Source organism: Anser cygnoides, chromosome 12, assembly GCF_040182565.1.
Source record: "Anser cygnoides isolate HZ-2024a breed goose chromosome 12, Taihu_goose_T2T_genome, whole genome shotgun sequence".
Taxonomy (NCBI): domain Eukaryota; kingdom Metazoa; phylum Chordata; class Aves; order Anseriformes; family Anatidae; genus Anser; species Anser cygnoides.
In genome coordinates, this window is record NC_089884.1 from 12,567,572 (window position 1) to 12,593,271 (window position 25,700).

The following is a 25,700-nucleotide window of genomic DNA, read 5'->3' on the forward strand; positions in this document are numbered from 1 at the left end:
AGTTGGACTTGGTGATCCCTGTGGGTCCGTTCCAACTTGGGATATTCTATGATATTCTCCAATCCCTCTCCCACAATGCTTGCTCACGGCTGTTAGGGCAAAGCAACTGCAGAAGGCATCCTGCTCATTGCTAAGGCTGCAAGGAAAACCCCAGAGGCCATGACGGGGGTTACAGCAGGAGACGCGCATTGCAAGGGGACCAGGCTGCGTGCCCACCTGTGCCAGCCCTCCTTACCTCCGCCACCAAAGCCCGCCAGCATACGATGGGGCATGGCAGAGCATGCAGACCGCACATGCCGTGCAGGTCTGGCTCCTTGCGCCTTGTAACCTCCGATAAAATAAAAACAGCTGTAGGAAGGATGTCCTCGTTCTGTGCTGAACACAATGTCCTGCTGCTCACAGCCAGGGGGTCTGGCTCGTGCCCAGCCCCTTTGGCAGGTGCCAGACCCACAAGTGGTGTGGAGAGGGCAGCAGGGCTCCCAGCCGCGCAGGGCACGTGCCAGCCGGCTTCACCCCACTGTGGCTGTTCCTCCCCCCTACCTGCTGCCATGGGGAAGGCGATGGGTGGCGAAGGCAGAAGCGGTGGCAGGCTCTGCACCCCCTGCATCCGTCCTGTGTGGGGTGAGGGCCGTGGTAGGCGGTCGAGGAGGTGGTGAGGGCCTGTGGGGACAGCGGGTGAGGGCGGCAGCCTCCGGCCGCGCCGGGCCGGCGCCCCTCGCACAAAGCCGCCCCTGTGCACAGCCCACGGGCAGCTCATAAAGACCTCCTTGTGCTCCGGGCCGGCCGGGCACCCGCTCGCCAGCACCTGAGGGCCGCTGCTGGGGCTCGGCACGGGAGAAGCCTCCCCAGATACTGGCTGGGCTGAGGCGGTGGAGGTGGAGGCCACGGCACCATGCGGGAGGCCCGTCCACCGGCCTCACCGCTCAGGTGCAGACCCTGGGGAGCCTTGTTTCTTGTGAAAACATGGCCAAATCTCCTGAAAACACCTCATGGCCGGCTCAGGGAGGTGTAAGGAGCCAAGCAGCAGCACTGCAGCGCAACGCGCCCAGCGCCGCTTGGCGCCTGCGCCCCGCCGTAGACCGGCCATTGCCATGGCGACGGGCCCAGCGGCCTGAGCCCGCCGAGGCACCGGGAGCTGCCGCCCGTCCCCGGGCATGAGGCGGGTGCGGGGCCACCCGGAGCCGCCTCCGCGGGGAGAAGGTGAGGAGCGGGCAGTGGCGGAGGCCCCCAGCGTGGCTGCTTGGGACTCCGCAGGAGCCCTCGTCTCATCTCGCCGCCTCCTCCGAGGCCCTGGGCCTCGCCGCTCGCTGCGTGCCTTGTCCGTCCCCGCGTCCACCCGCTCGGGGGCTGCGAACAGAGAAACCTGCGGCCTCCGAGTTAATAACCAGCATCAAATACGTGGCCTCTCCTCAGCGGCGACCGAGTAAGCCCCCAGTGTGCCCTTGCACCCTGCTGTCATTGTTCAGCGTTCTCTGTGGAGAGGAAATGCGAGGGGCTGGGGAGGGAGAGGCTGTATCCTGTAGCCTCCTCACTTAACAGTGGTTTTCGTCACTGTCAGTGGATAATCAGCGCATAACCGCAGGAGAAACCTTCGAGTCGTGAGGGAAGGGCAAGAGGAACACTGGTCTGGCTCTTCTGAGGGCAGCGTCACACAGGTGTCTTCTGGGTTTCTGGAAAGTCTGTTAGGAATCAGTTGTGGGGCGACTGTAGTCTTACGAACTGTTTAGCTAGGAAGTAGTTTACACTAGCTTTAGGCACAGTTCTGTGAAAACTTCTCTCTGTAGAACCGTACAAAAATACTAGATGACTTTAAAAACACCCGATGTTATAAAACAGTCTCAGGAAAGCCTTGCAGCAAAGCAAGGCTTCCAGAGTCTGCGTGGACCTGGCTCTGCGGCCAGGCTTTTTTTAGGAAAAAGGAGAAACCTGGGAGTTTTCTCAAGTCATCTGAGCAGTTTTTGTAACAGGTAGCTCAGAGTGAAATGCAAGCAAGTTTTGAACAACCTTAATGAGAAAAATATTGAATTATTAATAACTTTGTCATAACTGATGAGTCAGTGGCCATGTAGAAATTTGAACTATGAATGTAGGCAGACATTGCTAATTTCTTCAAAGTTAGTTAGTTTGTTTGTTTTTTCCCAAACTGGTTGCTCATAAGATTGTGCTGATGAGCATAAATTATATTGTTTTATATTCTTACTCCTACTTCTTTATCACTTGACCCCAGTAGTCATCTTTGCTTGGACTGATGGTACAGTTGGTGTACCAAAGTCTGAACCATTTTGCTTGCTCTTTCAGCACGTTGGCATGTTTGCTGTCTTCCAGCCCTTTGGAATTTTTCTGGTACTGGAACTGTTATCAAAAACAACATGAGTGAGCCAGAGACCTCCTCCTCATCATCTTTCAGCACACTAGTGCAAAGGGACTAGCTGAAAGCAGAGAAACCCAACTCTCTGCTGTCCCAGGGAATGAAGAACTGATGTATTTCTTTTACCAAGGCAGGTTTTGTTAAAGGTTCACCCTGGCTCAGTGGCAAGCAAAGAGCAACAACTAACAATCCAACACAAACTGAAATAGCATCTGAGGTTGTAGCTGTTGTGCAAACACATAAACGCCAAGAACCTTCCAGTTATGGTTCCAGTATGAGTTATGGTTTGTAACTCATCTTTGCAGTTAAATCTTGCTCACTCGTGCTGGCAGTCCAGACGTTGTAGGACAGCTAAATAGTTTGGCAGTTTACTGCATGGATGTCCTGCATATGTGTGAGAAACTAAGTTGTGTTTTTGCAGTAGAGAACTGATTTTCTGTATTCCAAGGTAGTTGTGTAGACATAATAAGGAGAAATGCTAAGTAGATAAGTGGAGAGTAGAAGGCCTCACTGTTCCAAAATAAAGTAGAAGCTTGAGAAAAACAGGATGAGCAGTGTGGGAACAGTAAAACAAAGATCACAGGTTCTCAAAACATAAGAAAGGGGAAAAAAAGAAAAAGGAGAAATTAAAGGGTTGAAAAAAAAAGAAAAATTGTACATATATGGTATAGAGGAGCATTGAGTAGCTTGTGAACCTGTAGTACTCAGCCAATGAGGAAACAGGGGAGGTGATCAGGCATCGGGTAATAGGGAATAAAAGGTTATGATTTGTTTACTATAATGTGCTCCTAACTGGCAGGACGCCTGCCCTTGCAATCGCGAATAAAATAGCTTCACAGAAGATCCTGTCTGAAGAAAATTATTTGAGATTTTTCTCACAATCTGGGGGCTCGTCCAGGATCTTGTCACCTGCCGAAGATTTCTTGCCACCACAGACAGGAAGGTGCACCCCGCTGATTTCAGCGATCCTGTCGGGGGTGGTGGGTCGTCTTGGTATGGCCGGCAAAGGACTGAGACTGTTAGTCTGAAGACAGGCTCTGCGAAGCTCTGGGGAGAAGGCAGGCCAGCTCTGACATACACAGACACAGCCCAGACATAGTCCAGCCCGGATCGGGTACAGGCACAGGGATTACTACTGATAACCCGGACTGGGAAGCCGTGCACAGACCGAGGTAAGGGAAACTTTACCGTATCTTGCCTTGGGTTGGGTTCAGGGAGAATCTTGTGTGGAGCGTGAATGAGACTCACTTTAAGTGCAAAGCGAGTGTGGAGTCCCGATCCGCGAGGTTCTGTAGTCCTGTGAGGGGACAAACGAAGTCCCCTCGGCTGGAGAGGGACGAAGTAAAAGAGAGACAAGCAAGAGTCTCGGTGGCTTGAGCCCTTAGGTGTACGGTACCCTGAGCACAGTGAAGTGAGGTGCTCAGCAGTACACCCCACCTCTGTCCTCATCCTAGGTGAAGGCGCGTGGTACCCCGTGCGTGGTAAAGTCCACAGCAGCATGTCAGGAAGAGCTGGGGAATAAGGGTTCCAAGAGTCAGCAGGGTGGGAATGGAGACCCCAGGATTGTGCCTAAAGATAGCCCTTTGGAGAGAATAAGGATTTGGAAAAACAACCCAAAAACTAGGGAAAAAGATTTAAAATATATATATATTTAAAAATTGTTAGATATCGTGTAATTGTCCAGCCTAAAAAGCCAATAAAAGGAACTTCAGTATTTTGGCCAAAATACGGGTCTGATGAAAATTCAGGCTTGAAATGTATATGTAAACAATAAGACTCCTTTTTTGGAGGAGGAATAAAGTTATGCTCCCTATAATCCTAATATTGCACCTGAGGCAGCAGCAGCTGCTCCAGGAGGGGAGGCAGAGACCGCAGTTGATGCTGTCCCTGGAGAAGTCGCGCTGGGGAGTGTGGAACAGCAGGAGCGGAGGTCCCGGTGGGACCCTGCAGGGCTGATGCAGGGCCGGTGCCACTCCCCCCTTACCAGCAGAGGGGTTAGGAGTTTTAAGAAGGAAATGAAGTCTTTAATTGAGGGCCTAGCAGAACAGTCAAATCCATTTCTAAGGCCTAATTTTTATTCCTGGGAGGGAAATGTCAATCTTGAGTATGTTATTCACTGGAGAAGAATGTTTAGGGGGGGAATGATTCGGCAGGCAGCTATGCAAGAATGGGAAAGAACTAACACCCTCCCCCCGGACCGAGAGTAATTCCAATAGAGCAGAAACATTCGCTTATCCAACCGAAATAATAACAACCCACAACATAGAAATCATATGAGAGACTCAGGGTCAGAATGAGAAAGTACTCAGGGATGAATCCTGAGGACCCGGTAGCCCAAGGGCTCTTTGAAGTTCATTTTGTGATTAAAGCCTGGCCAGATACACAGAAAAAGCTCCAGAAGGTGGGAGGATGGAGTGAACAGTGTAGGTAGTGTGAAGGTGTATGCCAGGAGGGGAGATGAGAAGGAAAAGCAGAGAGCGAAACAGATGATATTCACAGCATACTGGGGAGAGAGGCAGAGGGGGAGATAGAGGGCCCAGGATGGAAAGGAGAGGAAGGGAGATAAAGGAAGGACAGAAAAGGAAAGCTACCTGTGTTGCAGCCTAAATCCTAGCAGGGACAGGCTTTAAGAAGATGTTTTAAGTGTGGCCAGACCAGCCACTTCAAATAGGAGTATCCGGAGTGGAAGAAGGAGGAGAGACTGCTGTTACAAATTCAGAATAGGGGAGCTGGGGCTTCTCAGAAAGCTAGCTCCCTGATACATGAAAAAGTGTATCTCGAGGGCTCCTGCACTGACCTTGGTGTCTGCAGGGAGGTTTCTCACTCCTCGCTCCCCCAGCTGCTGTTGTGCAGCATTTTTTTTTCTCCTTTTCTTGGATGTGCTCTCACAGAGGCACAAACTGCATTGCTCATGGCTTGGCTCTGGGCAGCAGTGGGCCCCCATGGAGCCAGCTGAAACTGGCCCTTATCTAACATGGGGCAGCTGCTGGATTCTTCCCACAGGGACTACCGCTGCAGCCCCCCCCCGCTATCAGAACCTTGCCATGTGAACCCAATACACTGAGGCAGCAAGGTCATTACTGGCCTGTAAAGTATCAAGGCTTAAATTAACTAATCAAACCCTAAATGTGATGGGGGTAGAAGGGGCTGGGATAACAGTGCCACATTTTGGGGACACCAAGCTGAGACTAGGGACAGAATGATCACTGGGCAATTATTGTATGCACCTGAGGCAGGGGCTGAGTTGTTGGGAAAGGATTTGTTAATGAAATTGGGCATTCAAATAGTAAATTGTTAGGCTAGAATAATGGTGTTATTAATGGGGTGCTCTCAGATCCTGAGAGCAAAGATATATTTGCCTTTGAGTGGAAAGACTCTGAAACGGGGCGGAAGCAGCAATACAGATGGACAAATTTACCTCAGGGGTTTACAGGGCCACCGATTTATTTGGGCAAGTTCTAGAACAAATTTTGGAGTAATTCCAACCTCCAAAGGAGGTGTTACTGTTACAATATGTGGATGATCTTTTATTATCAGGACAGGAGAAAAGAGCTGTGAAGGAAGCCACTGAGAAGCTATTCGACTTTCTGGGAAGACAGGGCTTGAAAGTATTGGAAAATAAATTAAAATTCGTAGAAAGAGAAGTCAAATATTTAGGGCATCTAGTGTGAAGAATAAGAGGCATCTAGAGTGAAGAATAAATTCAGAGATGATTCAGGGAATTGTTGAGCTACCCCTACTCAAAACTAAAAAGAACTAAAAAGTTTTAAGAGGAAGAAGTACTTAAGGAATTAGGAGTCACGAAGTCCAAAGGAAAATAGATACTCCCTGATGGGAGAGAAATGCTGAGTAAAGTGCTAATGAGGCAAATATTAACTGTTTTACATCAAGAGGGTCATTGGGGAATTCAAGCAATGTGTGACGCTGTGCTATGGAAATACTTATGTGTAGGAATATATATACTCTGGCTGAACAAGTATGCAGGAGTTGTGTAGTATGTCAAAAGGTAAATAGGAAAAGTATCCGCTGTCAGCCCAAAGGGAGGCGAGAACCAGGAATTCAACACTTCCAAAATGTACAGGTAGATTTTACAGAAGTCTTTAGAGTAGGTAGATTTAAATACGTACTAGTCTTGGTAGATCATTTGTCAGGGTGGATGGAAGCTTTCCCTTCAGTATCTGCTACTGTGAACATAGTAACTGAAGTAATTCTGGAACAAATAACTCCCAGGTAGGGAATTGTTGAAAATACTGACTCTGATCAAGGAAATCTCTTTATGTCAGAAATATTGCAAGGGCTAATGTGGACTCTAGGAATTAAGTGGAAATTTCACACTCCTTGGCATCCTTCCTCTTTTGGAAGGGTGGAGCGGATCAGACAGTAAAGAAGCCATCGACTAAGTTCTGGAAACTCGGCTTTCCCAAACGAAGTGCTTACCTTTGGCACTTCTCCGAATTCAAACTGCACCAAGAAAAGATGTGGGAGTTTCACCATATGAAATATTATTTGGATTGCTGTACATGGACAAAGAGAATGAATTACCTCAATTTGAGACAAAAGATGCTTTTCTTAAGAACTTTATGCTCGGGCTGTCGTCCTCTTTGTCATCTCTCAGGACCCGTGGATCATTAGGTCAAACCCCACCCTTGGAAGTCCTGATCCTTCCATTCCGAGCAGGTGGTTGGGTTCTGATGCGAACATGGAGAGAACTGAAACTGCAGCCTTAGTGGGATGGACTGTTCCAAGTGCTCCTGACTACTGAGATGGCAGTGAGAATAGCTGAGAAAGGGTGGGCTCATACCTAGGTAAAAGCATCAGTTAACCCTGATACCTGAGAGACTGCATTAGCAAAGGCTTTTAAGGTTAAAACTGTTAAAACTATCTATTGTAAAACTTTAACTTCTCCTTAGAAGAATTCTTAATGAATTAATGAGAACACAGAATTGGAGTGTTTCCAGGGAACACTCCCTGGAAGTGGGAGAAAAGGGGGGTATTTAATCCCCACCGGAAGAATCCTTATTAGTTTGTGATCTTTATTGTTTTTCTTAATTATTATTTCTTAATTATTATAGGGGTGTATATATAGACAGAGAAATGATGTATTTTAAGTTTATCTTAGTAATACCTATTCTAAATGGATTAGTGATAGGATGGAGGGAAAAATCAGCATCTCCAGTTAATCCAGAACATCTCTTGAGTTCTGTCTCGAAATAATTGTTGGATTTGCACCCAGGTGCCTAGAAAGATTGAAAAGACCTTGTCCCTGATTGCTACTTCCAGCAGCAACTGTGTCTGGATTCTCTGGATTTCTAAAAATGACAGATCATACACAGTCCTGGGAAGGAATAGGTTTTGAAGTTGAGCTCCCTACACATAATACTGGCTACAATATACCGTGTTATCAAAGGTGCCTTTTAAACAACACTGATAGAAAACTCAGGGGACAATATTACTGACCGTGGGTGTGGAAGTACCCATGAAATAGGGAATAATCCATATTGTACTGAATATGGTAGCCACGGGAATGCTAATATAAATAATGCACGCCAGATACAACATGAGAATCCTGTAACCGGATAGTCTGTCCCAAATGGCAAGGAGTGGTACTGGCTATGTAGCAATAAAGCCAGGAAGGTGTTGCCCCTAGGATGGAAGGGAGCTTGCACCCTGGAAGCGATAATTCCAAATGTAACTATTATTGAAGACCCACAAAGCCAAATCCCCTTGAGAGCACACGCAGAATTAAGTGGACTGTAGATAATTCTCTAGTAAAATTCTCTAGCATTTCACAGCTTTGCAAGGTGGTTTTTACCTTGGTTAGGGGTGAGTGAATTAGAAAAAGCTATTTTAAATATCTCAGCTATAATTGAACTAGAAAATAAGTTAGATAACTTTGCAAAAATAGTACTCTAGAATCAAATAGTATTAGATTTATTAATAACCTCATAAGGAGGAGCGTGCACTGTAATTAATTCTAGTTGCTGTATATATGTAAACCGAATGGGATGAATTTGACTGATCTCAAAAATATTTGGAAAAAACAAAACAACAAAAAAACAATATCGTACATAGAGTAGATCAAGATGACACTTCCTGAGGACTTAAAAAATTTGGGAGAAACTAACTTTGTGGTTACCTGAATAGAATTGGCTCAAACAACTATTTGTTGGTATTGTAATAATAATAGCATTGTGTATCTGTCATCTCCCGTGACATCCAAAGAAGAATATTGCATCTTAATGTAGGAAAAACTCAAGAGTGCGGAACTCACAAGTTCTCAAAACATAAGAAAGGGAAAAAAAAAAAAGGAAAAAGGAGAAATTAAAGGGTTGAAAAAAAAATTGTACATATATGGTGTAGAGGAGCATCGAGTAGCTTGTGAACCTGTAGTACTCAGCCAATGAGGAAACAGGGGAGGTGATCAGGCGTCAGGTAATAGGGAATAAAAGGTTATGCTTTGTTTACTATAATGCGCTCCTAATTGGCAGGACACCTGCCATTGCAATCATGAATAAAATAGCTTCACAGAAGATCCTGTCTGAAGAAAATTATTTGAGATTTTTCTCACATATGTAACCTTCTGTTTTTTTCTTCTAGCAACAGCTGGCTTTATAGTTGTGTTGTGAGCAATTCCTGCTCCTTTTCCCCTTTTTGTTCACTTTTTTATTTTATTTTTTTAAGTTACTAGTCTTTCCACTTCCTTTGTTGCTGACAAAGGGGTCTCTGTTTTCTTGGGTGCTGTGTAGCGCTAAAGTTGCGATTCCAGACCTTGTCCTCCAGTGGGGGTATTGGCTTTCACTGTACTTCTTGTCACTAGCTGAAAGGAATATATGGCATACATGAGACAGGTGAAAGCATGTGTTTTGCCATCACCTGTAAAACAGCTTTGTGAAATGAACACATCCCCCAAACAGATCATATCATACTCCATCTCCAGACTGCCACCCTATGCTCTTTTTACTCGATTTTGGTCTAGATCCATCAAAAGACTGGCAAAACCTGCAAGTTTCCCTTAGCTAAAAGTTTGAGGTATTGTTGTTTCTTGCAGCTATTAGCACTTGCTTTTAGATTGTGTAATTGTTTTTCCCCTTTTGTCACTATAGATTATTAATCCTCATTGCAGAGAGTAATCTTTCCTCCGATGCATTATCTTGGTCTCTTGGACTTTCTGTCCATCCTCTTGGAGCATATCTCCAGGAGCAGGGCTCAGTAACCATATTTTTATATCACATATTTTGTTTCCCCTTTTTTATTTCTGTAGATGAATATCTGCAATAAGCCTCCTAATAAGACAGCTCCAGAGAATTTCGGTGAAGCTGTTCCTGAGGTGCAGGTCCAACGCGCTCGAAGGAATGGCTGGAGCTGGCCTCTGCACCCTTTCCAGATTATTGCCTGGTTGCTGTACCTCTTCTTTGCACTGGTTGGCTTTGGAATCCTCGTTCCTCTCCTGCCCCTCCACTGGCTGCCCGCTGGCTATATCGTATCCTTTGGTCAAGAGGAGAGCATGAACTGTAATAAACTATCAACAGTTTGTTGTTTTTTTTTTTAATATAAAAATGTTGTTAGGTAGCATATAAAGCATAGGAGAAGCGGCTGAGCCAGAATCGTGATCTTTTGTCTCTAAAAAACACATATTTTGAGACCCACTCTGTCCCTCCACTCAGGTAGATCACTAACATTCTACTTGCCTCCTTCATCACTCTTTCACTACCTTTGCCTTCAAAGCTCTTCTGCTGTCTACTCCTGCCTAGGTATCTCCTTTGCCTTATCTTTTTCTACAAGTGTGCTGCAGCATTCGAGGGAAGTCATAGGGAAAAGAAAAGCCCCCAAACATCCTTGCCATGATGAGCTGCCTCACTTTCCTGTGCCGACTGAACGAGTCTTGAAAGGCAGCTTTATAAGTGTATGATCTTATGGTGTGGTTCCTTGTGATAACAAGCAGTTGATCTTTTCCCAGAAGCCTCTTCCTCTCCTCTGTAGGAAAGCTGTGAGTGAAATACAAGGTGGCGTAGAGTGACCATAGGAGGAGAGGTCTATCATCTATCTATTTCTTCCAAATGCAGGCAGTATCTGAAGCTGAGGTGCTCATACTGTCAAGGCATCTTCTTCTGTGCCCAGCCTGAGCACGCTTTCCTCCTCCTGTCCTCTTCCCTACCTCCCATCACGTTTCTCCCACTCCCCAGCAAGGCCATGGGATGGAGCAGAGCTGCTGCAGGGTCTGGGGCTGTGCGCCTCCAGAAGGGGCTGTGCTGGAGTGCGGGGTCCTGTGCTGGGGAGCAATCCTAATGCACTCAGTGCCACCTTGTACTGTCACCTGCACCAAGGAAGGCACCTCCTCAAGGCCAGGCCCTGGCTCCTAGTGGATTTGATTGTCTGGGAAGTTGCAGACTAGAAGAAGGAATCCTGAGATTTGAATTTATTACTAACCAAGCTGGTGAGGGATTATAATTTGTGTGTATCTGTGTGGTTTTGTCATTTCTCCCGTAGCATATTTCCTGGTGAAAAGAAAATTGACAAAGTGGCTCAGTGAGATTAAAGTCAGGAAGTCTGACCTATTTTATGAAATGTCAAACAAAGCCAAAGCAGATTTATGCATGTACATATATATGTACACACATTTTAATGTATTTAGGACTTCCTGTTGTCAAGGGTCAAATTAGAATGAAATTAAACAGGCGCCATTTTTGCTTTTTGGCAAAAAAAAAAAAATTTTGCTAGGTTAATCTCTGGCAATTTGTATAAAGATTACTCCAGATGTGTCAGTCTTTCTGTGGCAGAAACCAAGGGGAATGTTTAACATTGTTCTGTAACTGGAAACAAGAAAATCCTTTAGTAGCAGCCTATTTTATTTTTTATTTTAGTAGCAGCCTTTCATATTTAAAGCTTTCTTAGCAGAACCAGATAACCCAGAAATATTACAGACAGAATCTTGGGAAGAGTTCTGAAAAGATGCTCCTGGGATATGCACTTACGCAATTTGTACATGTGGTATTGATATATTCATATGTCCATACAACCTTTGATATTATTGCGACTGATGCTTTTGTTTATAGTTTTACTTACTCTTGCATGATTTAGGCATTATTAATATCCTTAGCTCACAGTTGTCTTACGACTGCCTATCTTACTGAAGTCCTTGGTATTATCAAGGCTTGAACTTCATAAATTTGTATGCCAAATATCTTCATAACTCAGTCTAAAGTCATTCTAACTCATCAGATTAATGTATCCCAAAGCTTTACTACCAGTTATTACAGCACAAATGTCTCTCTCTCTCTCTCTTTTTTTATTTCCTTACAACACTTCTGTGTTTTCCATAGACTTTAATATGATCAATGATGTGTTTATATCTGGTTTTATAGCAAATAAACTGGAAGATTAATTGTTGCATGCATGCTCATCTATCACAGTGTATTGAGGAGCAAACTCTGGAGCACAGTGGTTTTCCAGATATGTAAAGCTGCTGCTTTGTAGTCTTTCCAAATATTGGCAGTCACTTGAGGTTTGATCAAAAGTACTTCTAAAGCTTATTTGCTCTAACTAGCTACTGAGTTTGGAATTAAGAATCCAAACAGATAATAGTTGGAGAAACAAATGAGAAATTTTGGATATTCTCTGTCTGTAAATTCTGTAGGACCCTACTTTAAAGGGGTGATCCTCTTGCTTGGGATTCAGACTAAAGAAAAGGAAAACAAGGTGATCGGTACTGGTTACTTGATGTGACTTTTTTTTCTCTTTTTTGGAAGTTTGGTCTTGTGAAGGGGCATGTGCACGGCCTTAACTGACTGTTCCTTTCCAAGGATTCTGTATGGACTAAGAAGTGTGGACCTATGCCAACAGCCTGCACATGGGGTCAGATTCTGGTAAGTAAAGGTAATTTTTAAAAACTCCTGTGCTAGGGAGGACATTTCTGTGAGGCAGAATAGTACATTATAAGAAGGGTTGTTCCTGTAGATTTAGTTTTCTTTTTGCAGAGAATATTTATTACCATGAGATAGGGAAACGTCTTTGTTAATAAAGCTCAGATTAATGTGCCATAATCAGTTATATGGTAATTTCTAGTTACAAGCCATATATTTCTCGTCTGTGTGGGCTTTGTGTATTAAGGATAAATATATATGCATTAAACCACTCATACAATCCTTAACTGTGTACTTCAGTGTCCAGGAGTGTGTTTTATCTATCATTTAGTTGTTCATCTTACTGCAGTCTCCATTGACCCTGCGGATGCAAATGTGCGAGAAAAAAACTATTTAGGGCCTCTGGCCACCTTCAATCGTAATCAACATGCACATGTCATTGAAAACCATCATTGCCATGTCTGTGATGTAAATGTGTAAGTATTTTCTCTTTTTCTTCTATTTATCTTTCTTCTTCACCATTACACTTCACCTTAAGGCTCTTCTTATTGTTAGACTATAAGATTGAAATCGAGTCCCTGAAACCCTTAACTCTATAGTGCCAGTAAAACTTCATCCTGTGGCAGGCTTCAGTTAGTTGGGCAGATGCTCACTGTCAAATGTGTGCATGGTTCAGTGTTTTATTTAATTGCTCTTGTGTTGTGTGGAGAGAACTATTCTGTTCTGTGTTACCTGGATGTTGGTGTTAGATCTGAGAACAATATGTAACTTGTGTGTGTGTGCTTGTATTTGGCTAGATGCTAATTGGATAGCAAGAAATGCTTGGAGGGCAGACTTTAAGATCAAAATTTGTAGAATTGCTAAAGAGTTTGGGATCTCTAAACTAGAAATCACACAGTGCATTAAAAAGACAAACTTTGCAGCATCTGGGAATTTGGTCCAACAATGCCAATATGGCCAATATGTTTGGTAGTCTAAGTATTCCCTATATCATAGGTATTCTCATGACTACCAGGATCTCTACTGCTGTATGCCCCTGTACCTGTGTCACTGGGAAGGCATGGTAACCTGTTGGTGCTGCCACTCTAACACCACCCTTTCTTTGGCAGGAGTGCCAAATCAAAGCACTGTGGAACTTGCAATAAATGTGTGTGTGGCTTTGATCACCACTGCAAATGGCTCAACAACTGTGTGGGAGAGAGGAATTACTGGTAAGGGCCTGGCACTGTAACAAGAACACATCGCTGCTTAAGTAATATCCCCCTTCCAGGGATGCTCCTGCATCTCAGTGTAATCTGGACTGAGCCACTCAAAACCACTTTTCTTTCAGATCCCAGCTGCATAAAGTCAGTCATGAGAAAACCAGATCAAAAATGCAAGCATGACTATGGCATCCCAATAACCAGGGATAAAATTCCTACACATAGAATTTTGTAGTCAAGCTTTTACAAGTAAAAACAGAAAGCATGCTCTTATTATTTGGTATTAGAAAAAGCTTATGTGATGGTAACTGGCTGTCCTTAATGTTTGTGAGAACTGGAGTGGGAATAGAACCATGGTCATACTGTTGTTCCCATCTCTGAAACAACATGAATCCAAACTGCCTGCTCTCCCTAAGAGACTTGCCAGTAGGCAGGAGTTACAGCAGCATACAGGTAACTCTAATCTAGGCCAGGTTTAAGATAAAGAATAGGGAAGCTATCACTGATTATTGCTTCTCAGCTAGTTTTCCTGCACTAGAACTGCATGGGAAGCAAAGAGTTGTAACTGCTGATTGCCACGATACACTGCTGTTAGATTTTGTGCCGGGAGCTGTCTATCATAAGTATACTTCATTGCCTTCTAACTAGAATTGCTCTAACGGGTCACAGTTTAGTTAGGGTAACAAATAAGACTCTTGCCCAACATCTGTGAAAGTGCCACAGTAATCTGGGTTGTCTGTCCTTTGAATTGTATGTGTGAAGTTATTGAAGCCACTCAGAGTTCTCACCTTTTTGGCAGGTTCTTTTTGAATAGTGTCCTGTCTGCCATTCTGGGCCTTGGGCTTCTGCTGCTCGTTGCTTGCTACGTCTTTGTGGAGTTCTTCATTAACCCCATGATGCTTCGCTCTGACCAGCACTACGAAGGTAACAGCAATGCTTCAGTGAAGCATCCTGTGAGTCAGCCAGCATATCTCAAGGGCCAGCTGCATGTGGGACTGGATTCCATGGGCTTTCCCACTGAGGAGGAGCTCCTGTTCCTTATTCCTTTCGTGTTATATTTGTACAGGAGCGTCTCTGTTCAGGTGATGCAATGTGTTTCCTTCCAGAGCCTACTAAGCTGCTCTTCCTAAAGGCCTTGAAAATATAAAGTTTCTTAAGCCTCAAGTGCATAATGGACCTGCAGCCACTTCTGAGTTAACAGTATTTCCAGCTGTAAAGTCGAGTTAGAGATACCTGGACAATCTGCTGACCTCTCCTGTTTTTGATTTACAGTTCTAAAGAACCACACGGACGTCTGGTTTGTGTTTCTTCCTGCTGCTCCTGTTGAGACTGGGGCTCCAGCCATTTTGGTTCCAGCTGGGACTTTTATTCTACTGAGCCTAGTGACCGTGTTCCTGCTAGGCCACCTCTTGACCTTTCACATCTATCTTAGTAGGTATTCTGTTCCTGTCATCTGCGTCCCCATTTCATTTTCTTCATTTTATAGGAAGAATAAGTAGAATAGCTTCTACTATTTCTTCTATTTCTTTCATTTTCTTCATTTTAGCTTATACTCATTCTGTGTGTTCACCTGTGTTACAACTATGCACACAACATGCAAGATTACCACTGAAGAGGTAAAAAGTTGGAGTTAACATTATACTTCTGATTTTCCCTAGAGGCCCTCTCTTACTGCAGTGTGCAGAAGTCCCATTAGATGCTGCTTCCAAATTTCACTAGTTCACTCAAGTTTTTCTTTCACCAAGGGCAACAGAGAATCCATCAGGGAGAAAACACTCTACACATGCTTGACTTGGGATGAACCTCTCATCCTGTCTGTAAGACCTCAGATAAATGTTTTTGTTGTCTCCAAGATGCAAATTAACCTCATAGATATCTGTAGAATAACTCTATGCAACCCAGAGTGTGCATTTGGCCTAAATGTACCATCTCATCTCTGACTGTTTTCTTCTAGGGATAGTGAGGAGCCTATCTGTTTAGAAGCAGATGGCTTCTGTCTAGAGAACTATCTAGAGGCTTTTAGTGTCTTTCAAAAGGGTGGAGTGGAGCCAGTGAAATACCTTTTCCCACTTTAGTGAGATACCCCAGGAGCATCTTGAAGTCATTACCTCAGAAAGCTCTAATAAGGCCACCTCCCATCAGTACCATTTCCTTCATTCAGGGCTGAATCATAGAAATCATACAAAAACTTAGAATCCAGATAAACTTAGAGTTCACTTGCTGAACTACATCAGTGGCCATTTCCAGAATGTCTTGGATAGTGATTGGACAGTTGCTAGTAAGTCCTAGATATTAAAGGATGGCATCTTGAGTACAAGGCTTCTTGAATGGAAGAAAAAAAATAATAAAAGTAACTAAATTGTTCTTGGTTAATATAGTAATGAAAGACTTTATATATAAATATGTAGGATTTTATATAGTCCACATGAAGTTTATCCAGACCTGATTAGCATCAGGTTTGCTAAGTGATGTTGCATCCCAGGTGGTTCTGTGTAATGCCAATTTCATGCTGTAGGACTTGCTAAAGCACAATGTGATGTGAGCAAGGTGCACTCCCATGTCCTTTGCCATTCTGTAAAACCAGCTTAGATCTTCTGTGCTTGGTACTGACCCCAAACTGCAAGCACCTGGGCGAATGGCAGAGAGGCCAGGTGAGATGGAGTGGTTAATTCCAGCTCCATGCCAGTAATGACAGATTCAATTGTCTCCACTGGCTTCTGAGGGTCTTCACTGATCCTGTCTGCTTCTGTAGTATGAGAGGTCCTGTTTCTCTGTTACCCAAGAGAAGTGGCGATGGTATTGGCCTAATTTTCTAATAGGAAGTCCAACTTCCAGATCAGGTCCCATTGTGGAAGTTGTGCTGTACTGACACGAAATGACTTGTGGAACTCAGAGGGAGAACTTTTCAGAAAGGCTCCACATTAGATCTCCTGCTTGTTGCTCCTGATGGATAGAAGGGATAGCTTTGCCTGGAAGTACAAATGGTCATCAAAAACCTTTTTTCTGTCATCGTGTGAAGTGAAGACCATGCTATTTGTCTGCCTTACGTAAATTGTGATGAGAGAAGATCTCGCACTTGCTGAAGTCAGTGGTGCAAAAACTAGGGGAGAAGGGATGTGTGAGAAGAGAAGCGAAGACTGCTTGCAGACAATTCTTGGGTGGATTCTTAGGTTGTCCATTAACGGTGATACAGGTGTGAACACAAATTAAGCCAGCACAAATCAGTGCAGTTCCAGATTTGGTCACAGTCCACAGTTTTGCTTTCTTGGTGCAATTAAAAGTTGACTTGACTTGGTTAACGGTGTGATGCCTGGAGATTTCAAAGGTTGACCTAGCAATGCAGACTAAAAGCCTCACAGTGCAGGGGTCACTCCGGGAAAATTTATTTTGGATGAAAAAAACAGGATTGTTCTTTCCAGTGCTGAGCTGTAGATTATCCTGTCTTTGTGTACAACTTCCACAAGAGGGTGCTCCCTCCTTGGGATAAAGTCCTGCCTTCTCTTGTCAAACAGAAACATGCATGTTTAACACCAGTTCTACTCCGGGGTTGATTTTTTTTGTTTTCTTGGGGGGATTTTTTTCCTCTTTCAGAATAAATTTTGAGCCTAATTAACTTTTAGTTTTGACACAATTTATAATATTTATGAGTTACATGGAAACAGAATTTAATTATTGTTAGTTTTCGTTATTTTATTATGTTGACATCTGGTACTTTATTGAAGCTGGTTTAAGCTGTGCTCCATGCTGTGCAAAAGTGTGTTGTGTAAGTCCTTGCTTAAAAGGAGCAACTTTGCCACATTGAAGCCTATATTGTATGTTACAAGGTATGCATTATTTTGACAACTAAGATTCAGGGAGAGAGACATATTATTTGTGTTTTAAATTCATCTTATTTCACACATTTAATTTTCAGTGGTCTCATCTGAATACTTTAAGGTAGACAGTATTGGAATGAACCACCCTTTTGAAACATAATTACTGTTCATGAATATTTTTTCATGAATCTTTTTTTCCTGTGTAATTAAATTATAGAACAAAAATAGCACCCCCATGGCTGATATTGCCTTTAAGTTTTGCATTAAAAAACAACAACAACAACAACAAACTGGCTTGAATCAGATTTAGCTATGAAAATCTTTGAATGTCTGTGTTGCGAGCACAGTGAACTTTTCAGAATTTCTGTCCTGGTTTTAACTACTTGGTGCTATCACAGTAGATTGTTTTCAAAGTAGTAGATCTGTGTGTTCAAAATTAAGTGTTGATTGAGATTAATTTGTAGAGGCATTCAGGGAAGCATGGCTCTTCAGAATTTTGGAGGGAGGTGTCTTTTTTGATTATGTGTTACACATTATGTGCTGCAATTATGTGCTGTCTGGACAAATGTAGTATTTTTTGACTAAACAAATGTTAAAATATTTTAAAAGTTGCTCTGCTAAGTATTCAGAAACCAATGAATTCTAAACTAAAAATGGTATATAGCCCTTTGCTTCTGAAGCAATATTCTGTTTCTCAAATCATGCATTCAGATTCAATTCTAGTAGCATTTGCCAGCACTTGGTACCGTCCTCATTAAGTGCATTCAGTAATCACTTGGCTTCAGACTCGCATTCATCTTTATGTTCTGTCTTCCTGGCCAAATGGATATTGGATTCTTTGTTCTTCATATGGTCGCTGCTTTAATAGGAGGGGCACATTCTCCTCTGTTCTTCCCCACTTCCCTATGAACTAGTCCTGTGTTTATGGCATGGTTTTGAGGGGTAGGATACTACTGGTACAAATGTATTCAGGCAGAGCAAGGATTTTAGTCTAGATGTCCCATACCCTAGGCATCTGATTTAACGGCTATGCTACTGTAAACAGGAATAAGGCTTACCAGGCTGTGCAGTAAAAAGCTGCAGCATCCATTTGTGGTCTAAAAATACTTACTACATCAGGGTCATGAGGGGAGGAATGTCTTAGTTTTAGATGTTTTGAGTCTCATGAGAAAACCAAGCTGCTCAGAAATGTAAAATGCTTTTGCTCATTCATGGAAGCAGATGTGTTTGTGTGTGGGAGACCTTAAGAGCATATAAACTCAGGCACATAGGAGCTTTGGACGTGTCTATTTGGCATGAGATGAGTCGGGCATTTGGTGCTCACTGTTTTGGACATTAATTGTCTCAATCTTCTTTATGGGACGCACTAACCTGCTGAATTTCTCTTCTACATTTAGCATTACATCCCTTTTGACTGCTCACTGAGCTTTCTATATGATACGGATGTTTCTCATATTGGATATGAATAATGGTTTTGCTCTGAAATGAGCTGAATGAATTGTGGTAGCTTAAAAGGCTGTACTGTGTGTACGAGGCATCAGACATCCAGCTGAACGCTGTGCCTGTCAGAAAGTGTTGTGGTGATCACAATAAAGGATACAGTAAGATATACAGTGTGAAGGTACTTTTCTCTTAGAATACCAGTTTTCTCATATTTATAGTTCCTAATTAAATATTGTATAGTTTTTCAGGCTGTTTGTGGGTGGCAAGTAAAATTGGGAGGGGCCTTTCATGCACTGACAGCTCTCTCTTTCCTCCCAGTGTGGAACAAGCTGACTACGTATGAGTACATCCTGCAGCAGCGTCCCCAGCAAGAGGCCAAAGAGGCAGACAAGCAACTGGAATCTTGTCCCTCCCAAGTGATCCCCAGTCAGGTACTCATTGTACTTTCAATCCATTTCTTGTAAAAAAGCCACACTTGTTCACTGTGTAGAGTTTGCCACAGCTTTGCAAGCTCCAAATTTTAGAGGCAGTGGCTACAGGTAAGACTTCTGAAGTACTTCTGTGGAGTAGAATGGGATGTGAGAGAGTCTAAGGCCTGTGACTTGATGAACACTCTAGGCATAAGCAAGTACTGATTTCAAATGAATCACTCCCACCCCTTCTCTTCCGCCACTTGTTTTGGGCCCCGGACTATCTATTCTGCTCTGCCAGCACAGCTGTTTGTTACAGTCATGCACTGAACAGGGTGGGGGAATTTGTCCGTGTAAGAATAAACTTACTTTATTAAAAAAATAGTTGAGGTAGTGTTTAGCTGGGCCAGCTCCCTCCCCTTTGGTTCACCAAGCAGTCACGTAAGTGCTTGTGTCAGCATGGAAGAGGATGACTGGAGAGTGGGAAGGACCTGTCACTGGAAAGGGCACAACCATCTGTTCTGGTGGCAGTGTGCATTTTGATGGCTTATGTGCGTGGTACTGTCGGTCATGACTGAAAGCAGGCAGGCTCTAGGACTGGAGAAACTGGGGTTAAGTGTTGAGCAGCTAATACTGAACAGTTTAAAGCTTCTGAAAAAGAAAAGGGCACCAGTCATGGTCAAAAATGACCCAGATAGCTTTGTTTTTCTTCGTGTTTATGTAGTGATAAGGGTCCTTGTGATTACCATGATGTTGATCTGTATTGCTGTAAAGGAGTTCTACAAGGCTTCAGTCCTGCTGCACTGTGCAGTGGCAAATACTGCGGTATTAATTGAGAGGTTCAGGGTAATTTATTTTGCTGCAAGACAACTCTGTCCCTGGAGTTACTCAAAATTTGACTGCACAACATTTGTATTGGTTTGGGCAGGGGATTTACTAGAAACTTCCAGAAGTTCTTCCCAGTCTAAATTATTATGTGATTCTGCGATCCCATGTAATTCTACCTAGCTTTATGCAAGTGAGTTGCCTACTACACAGCCAGTTTTATATTTCATAAGAAACTAATTACATCCAAGCTTAATCCAGGTGTTCTGTGTAGAGATACTGGGATCTCTCTGGACACATTAAAAGCTTTACCTTATCAAAGGAAAGGGGAAAGTGAGCCAATTCCCTTTCTGTACAATATGGATACCCCAGCTTTTCATATACTTCTTTTACTGTCTTGGAAAATTTGAACTTTCAGTTTAAACGGAGGTTTCCATAACAACAAGGATGTTTGGCGCTTTGTGTCAGAGAACATGAAAATTAAAGCAATAATAAAACATTAGCTCTAATGATTTCCTAGTTACCAAATTTTGATTGATACTGAAAATATTCCTGAACAGAGGTGGACTCTGGTGTTGGGGGTACATCAGGGATGTGGCCATTCAGTCCTGTTCTCCTGTCTGTGCTGCTGCTTGTCCACGTATGTGTGAATCTGGTTAATTTGTAGCAGCAGCGTGGAAGAAGCAGGGTGAAAAGTTCTGTGTTTCAGAGCTACAGTTCGTACCTTGGGGAACAATAAAGACTGGAAGATGCCCAGTAACATTGTTAAGAAAAATGTTAACCCACCAGATTTTCCTTGTTCCTTACATAGCAACCAGAGATAAACACAAACAAATACATCGGAGTAGGAGTACACCAAGTGACTCGCCTTTTGTAAGCTGTGTTGACTACAGCCTTTAGTTTGAACACAGAAGTCCTTTGTAATTGATCCAAGATCTTGCAAGCATAAAATAGAAATCATGTTCTTCCCACCTTTGTCTTAACTGCTCGTTAATTGTAGAGAGTAAGAAGAAACATGCAATTCCCCTTTAATCCTTGTATTTGAGGCTTCTTCAAGCTTAGATGTTGGTTTTGGCTTCCATTTTCCATGTTTGTCTGCAGTTAGGTCTTCAGCTATGTTCAGGTTGAAGGATTCTTATATACTTGTGAAATCTTTCTCAGGACATGCAGAAAATAAAAGCACTGTTTGCACACTTATATGGTTCAGATATCACAAAAATGCAAAATGGTTGGACATACAGTCTTTGCCTCTATTACTATAGCCAAAGCAGCAAGTGCAAGTAACTGTTTTGTTGTTGTTGTTGTTGTTGTTTGGTTGGTTTTGTTTTTGTTTTCTGTAGACAATTATAGAACAGTCAGAATTTATAACCACGAAGTTTGTGGGTGGGCACGGCTGTAATCAACCTTTAGAGGAGGTCTGAGCATGGGCAGGACCTATAAGTTGGCCGTGAGCTTTGCTAACTGAGATTCAAATTGGTTTAGCAGTCTATTCTCAGGAAGAGCAAGAGATGAAGGCTAACAACCCGGGCGGTAAGGGTGTCTCTGTCTTGCTGTCACGGTTGACAGCTGGCTGTCCTGTGGGAGCTGAGAGAGGCTGGGGCTCTGCACTGTGCTTGTAGCTTTCGTCATGCTGAGAGAACATTGCATTTCCTACTGATCGAGTCTTCTTCCATTTGTTTCTGCTTGTCAGCTCTAATCCTTTACTTTCTTCTATGCGGCTGCTTTGGTTATACATAATTTAAAAGGCTGAAATACACAAAATGGATTTTAAAAGGCTCTTTTATTGCCTGCTTGGAAAGAATTGTTCATGGTATTCTGAAGATGCATCATTTGTTATCCTCCTTTGAAATGCCAGGCCTGCACTTCTGTTTGTATGCTGTGCATGTTGAGTCCTGATCGTTTTCAGTAGCTGTGCACAGTCTTACAAGGACGTCTCCTGCTGCAGCTCACTGCAGCCATGGTGAGCTTTCCTCTGCAAAGGCCTGCATCTCCCCACCCTGCTTTTTCCAGGCTTGCTGCTTCAAATTGACATGAGGTTGTGTCTGCTCTCCTTCAATTGAGACTCAGGTGCAAGAGGTTTGAGTGTAAATGTTAAGAATTTGGTCCTCAAGGAGCTGTAAGGAACCATTTATGTACACTTGATGTTCTGTCAATAATGATCAATGATATGGCTTGAGTTACAAGTTCTATGTGAAACATATACGGGTTAAATTTCTGCAGATCATGAATCTGCACAGGGGTAAACTGCTGATAGTAGTGAGCCCAAAATTTCATAGTTTGCAAACCAGAAAGTTCAAGCACTCAAAATTGCTGAACCAATTCTCTTCAAATTTGATGTTAGCACCTACAAGACAGTTGTAAATTTCTTTCCACCTCTTTTTTTTTTTTTTTTCTTTCCATATTTGCAAGACCAATTAAAGTAAGAGCACTTTACAAAATGCAACAAGCCTGAACTCTTTCCAGTTTGGCAGCCCCCTTATCTACAATTATATGAGTACCGAGATTTCAGGCCTCCATGCCAGGATTTTTGAAAGCAACTAGTAAATTTGGAAGTTTCTCTGCTGGCGTGTAAAGAAGGCTGGGCAAAGATGATCAGGGCAGTGTGCTGGCTCTGACGCTGGGAGCATAATCCCCAGTACCCTCTCCCAGCATTTGGCAATATGTGTCAGGGGCTTCTGGAACACAGAGCATCGAATGGCTTTGTACTTGCTGCTTGCTGACACAAGCTCTTCTAATTTATTCTTGAATCTGTGTAACATTTAGCACCTGCACCATACTACAGTGGTGAGTGCTACAGCTTAGCTCCATGCCGTATCAAAACCACAACTTTTCTTTAGTTCCTTTCAAAGCTGTTGCCTGATCCTTTTTCATTTGATGCTCCTTAAGCATTGTATTGTTGAGATGTGAAACAGTTATTCCCAGTTTGTGTACTCCAAGCCACTCATATCTGCCCTGAGTATTTTGCCTCCTGTCTGAAGGGCCCTGGCCCATTAGCTGTTTCTTGTACAGAAAGTGCTTGATAAAGTCATTGGCCCTGTCACTCTTCTCTGTACCTATTTCCAGATCTTCTGTGGGTGAAGAGGCTGGAATGATGTAGAGAATACAGAGTCCAGGCTGCCTATGAATTTATCCAGTGACATGAAACCATTATCTCTTTGCTTTTTTTTATGGCTTTCCTTCTCATTCCTATCATCTGAAATGATTTCTTGGCTGCCACTGAGCATGTAACTCCATGAATTCATTTCTAGTTCAGAGAGCACTGCTTTGTATATAAAGTTTGCACTACTTTTCCCAAGTGCATCACTTTACATCTTTACATCTAGCAATATTGATTTTCATGTGCCATTTTATCATGCTGTAATTCAATTTTACACGAATCTTCTGCAGCTCTTTGCAGTTGGCTTTCATTTTTATTGCCTTACATAAGGGAGCATCATCACCAGATTTCATCTCACTGTTCTGCTCTTCTGTTTATGAATGTGCTGAACTGCAGAGGCCCTGGGTCTCTCAGGAACCCGTTTGTGGGACGTCCAACTTTGACTTCATTTTCTCAAGTCTGCTGATCAGGCTGCTCAGCCGAATAGGTCTTCCTGTGCTTAAGGTTTTTGTTTATTAAGCTAATGCCTATTGCATTCAAAATCGCCCCCCGTCTTTACAACCTAAATTTTGCCTCACAATATATATACAATATATGTGGGTTTTTATAGTCACTGCACACTAAAATACTGAAAGCTGTCTCACTAATTATTCAAATATAAGAGAGTGCAGCTACTGAAAATAGAGCATCAAGGTTCTCCTGATCACAGTTTGTTTTTTTTTTTTTTTTTGAGGTCAGGGCTTCATAATCTGCATCAATTAATAATAATCTGCAGAGGTCCTCTGAACCTCTGACCATCCTAATTGCGTACTTTTGGGGGGAGAACTGGGAGCCCCTTTTCTGTAATTCAGCTACTTGGATTTAGGAGGCTTATTTGTCAAGCCTTCTTTTATGTTTATGTGGGTATGCAACTTCAAAAGTCAGGATGGCATTACTTGGAATTCATCTGTACCTCAGGAGAATGAGTAATATATTGCCTTTTTTTTTTTTTTTTTTTTAAATAGCACAGTTATTAGCCATAAAGCATTCACACAAGAAACAGAAAATACTTTATGGCTTTCCTGTATATTGCATGTTTTCATTTTTGTCTCCTCCATTTTGAATTTAAAAGAACTTTTCTGCCTTCACTGCTTAACTCCTATTATTGAACTGTATAACTAATGAAGGCTTTAAGTGATATTTTGAATGCGGTCCCAAGAAATGATTCAGCTGGCCTCTGTAAGTGTTCTCTGATGTGATTTTGAGTCACATGAAATACTGGCTGGACTAAATGAATGAATCGGGGACTTCTAATTGTCTCAATCTTGGTTTTCCATCTTAAGCAGCAGACTCCTCTGCTGAGATTCAGCTGTGCTAGATGTAATGACAGAATACGTTTGGCATATGGCTGAGGAAGGAGGAAGAGAACACTTCAGTAGTGAAAATCCCTCTTCTCCACTGTGTCCATATTGTTCTGAAAATGTTAATTCTTTTTTTTTTTTTTTTTCTTTTTCAGGAAATGGACTTTTTTTCAGGTAACCCTGGCTATACAGACCCTGGTATTCAGGTAGAGGACTTCACAACAGTAACTTCAGGAAAAGGGTGAGTAAAGTAAATAGATAGAACTCTCCCAACAGCATGTATGCTGAATGGGAAATTGTCATCAAAGTCACTTTAGGAATGTATGGAGCACTGGTATTTTGACCAAGACATGCTGAAATCTTTGAGTTTCAGGAGGATAAATACCTGCAGGAGTACTTGCCTTTGCTCCTCTGGGAAAATAACATTCCTAGAGCACTCTGTTGAGACTGTTTTAAATTAAAATTCATTTAAAGCTGCCTGAAATATAGCTGGGAGCTCCACCTAAGCTTGTAACAAAGTTTCTACAATGCCACTGAAAAAGGAGATGGTCTGCTTTGTGAGCAAATGTGAAATCTGAAAGCCTGTAAAGTTCGTGATTAGGCTTAGAGCATTTTTGTATAGGAAGTCACAATTAATCAATATCTGTGATTGCCTTGGAATTAAACAGAATACCCAACTATAGCAGTTTTGAGAGCTTGTTGTACATACCTCACCATCTGGGTGGCCCCTACAAGCCATGTCTGCATTAAGTTAGAATTTGCTCATATACTTAACAATTCCAAGGTTTTTTGGAAGAGATCTAACTTAAAGCTCAAGTCTAGCATGACATTTAATTAATATATTTCCCAGACCCTCATTTTAGAATACTCTTCATATTCATTTAAAATGTAAGAAGGTACAAGGAAGGCTCAGCTGAAACCCTGACCCTGTGCATTTTTGCTGCTGTGCCTCAATTCATCAGCTGGTCAAGTGACTTGCTCAATGTGATGTCCTAGAGCGCTTTCACATCAGAAAATCCAGCCTTATCTCATTTCCTGTTGCCCTAGAGTTTTTTCTGTAATAGATTATAAGAGATCAAGCTCAAAAACATCTTTAGGTTGTGTTTGTACCAGTTCAGTATTTATATCCCCACATCTGAATATCTCAGATTTCTGAATCTGGGTGTCTGAATTCTGATTATCTGAATTTCTCAGGCCATAAGCATTTTCTGTCAAAATCAAATTTCATCTCCACGTGGAAGCCAAATGACAACACAGTACTGATAATATACGTTGCTAAGAGCCATTGCATCACAAAAAAATGTTTTCTTCTGTTACCATCTTAAACTTCTGGGTGGTTT

At 42.6% G+C, this 25,700-nt stretch overlaps 1 protein-coding gene across 10 annotated transcripts in view; it reads left to right on the plus strand.

Annotated features, from left to right (window-relative positions):
• The first annotated feature begins 1,039 nt into the window (after nt 1-1,039).
• The window catches only part of ZDHHC1 (zinc finger DHHC-type containing 1), a 36,569-nt gene continuing 11,908 nt past the window's right edge, over nt 1,040-25,700 (plus strand). The window contains exons 1-9 of one of the 10 annotated variants that reach the window (XM_067004480.1): nt 1,040-1,423; nt 2,299-3,540; nt 9,630-9,848; nt 12,529-12,704; nt 13,338-13,439; nt 14,230-14,354; nt 14,703-14,861; nt 19,007-19,119; nt 24,516-24,601. In XM_067004480.1, coding sequence (XP_066860581.1) covers nt 9,630-9,848; nt 12,529-12,704; nt 13,338-13,439; nt 14,230-14,354; nt 14,703-14,861; nt 19,007-19,119; nt 24,516-24,601 — 980 coding nt within the window. In that variant the 5' untranslated portion in view covers nt 1,040-1,423; nt 2,299-3,540. Of the gene's footprint in view, nt 1,424-2,298; nt 3,541-9,629; nt 9,880-9,974; nt 12,232-12,528; nt 12,705-13,337; nt 13,440-14,229; nt 14,355-14,702; nt 14,862-19,006; nt 19,120-24,515; nt 24,602-25,700 lie in introns of those variants that run through there. The other 9 variants (XM_048078704.2, XM_048078705.2, XM_048078709.2 and 6 more) reach the window with 9 other exon arrangements.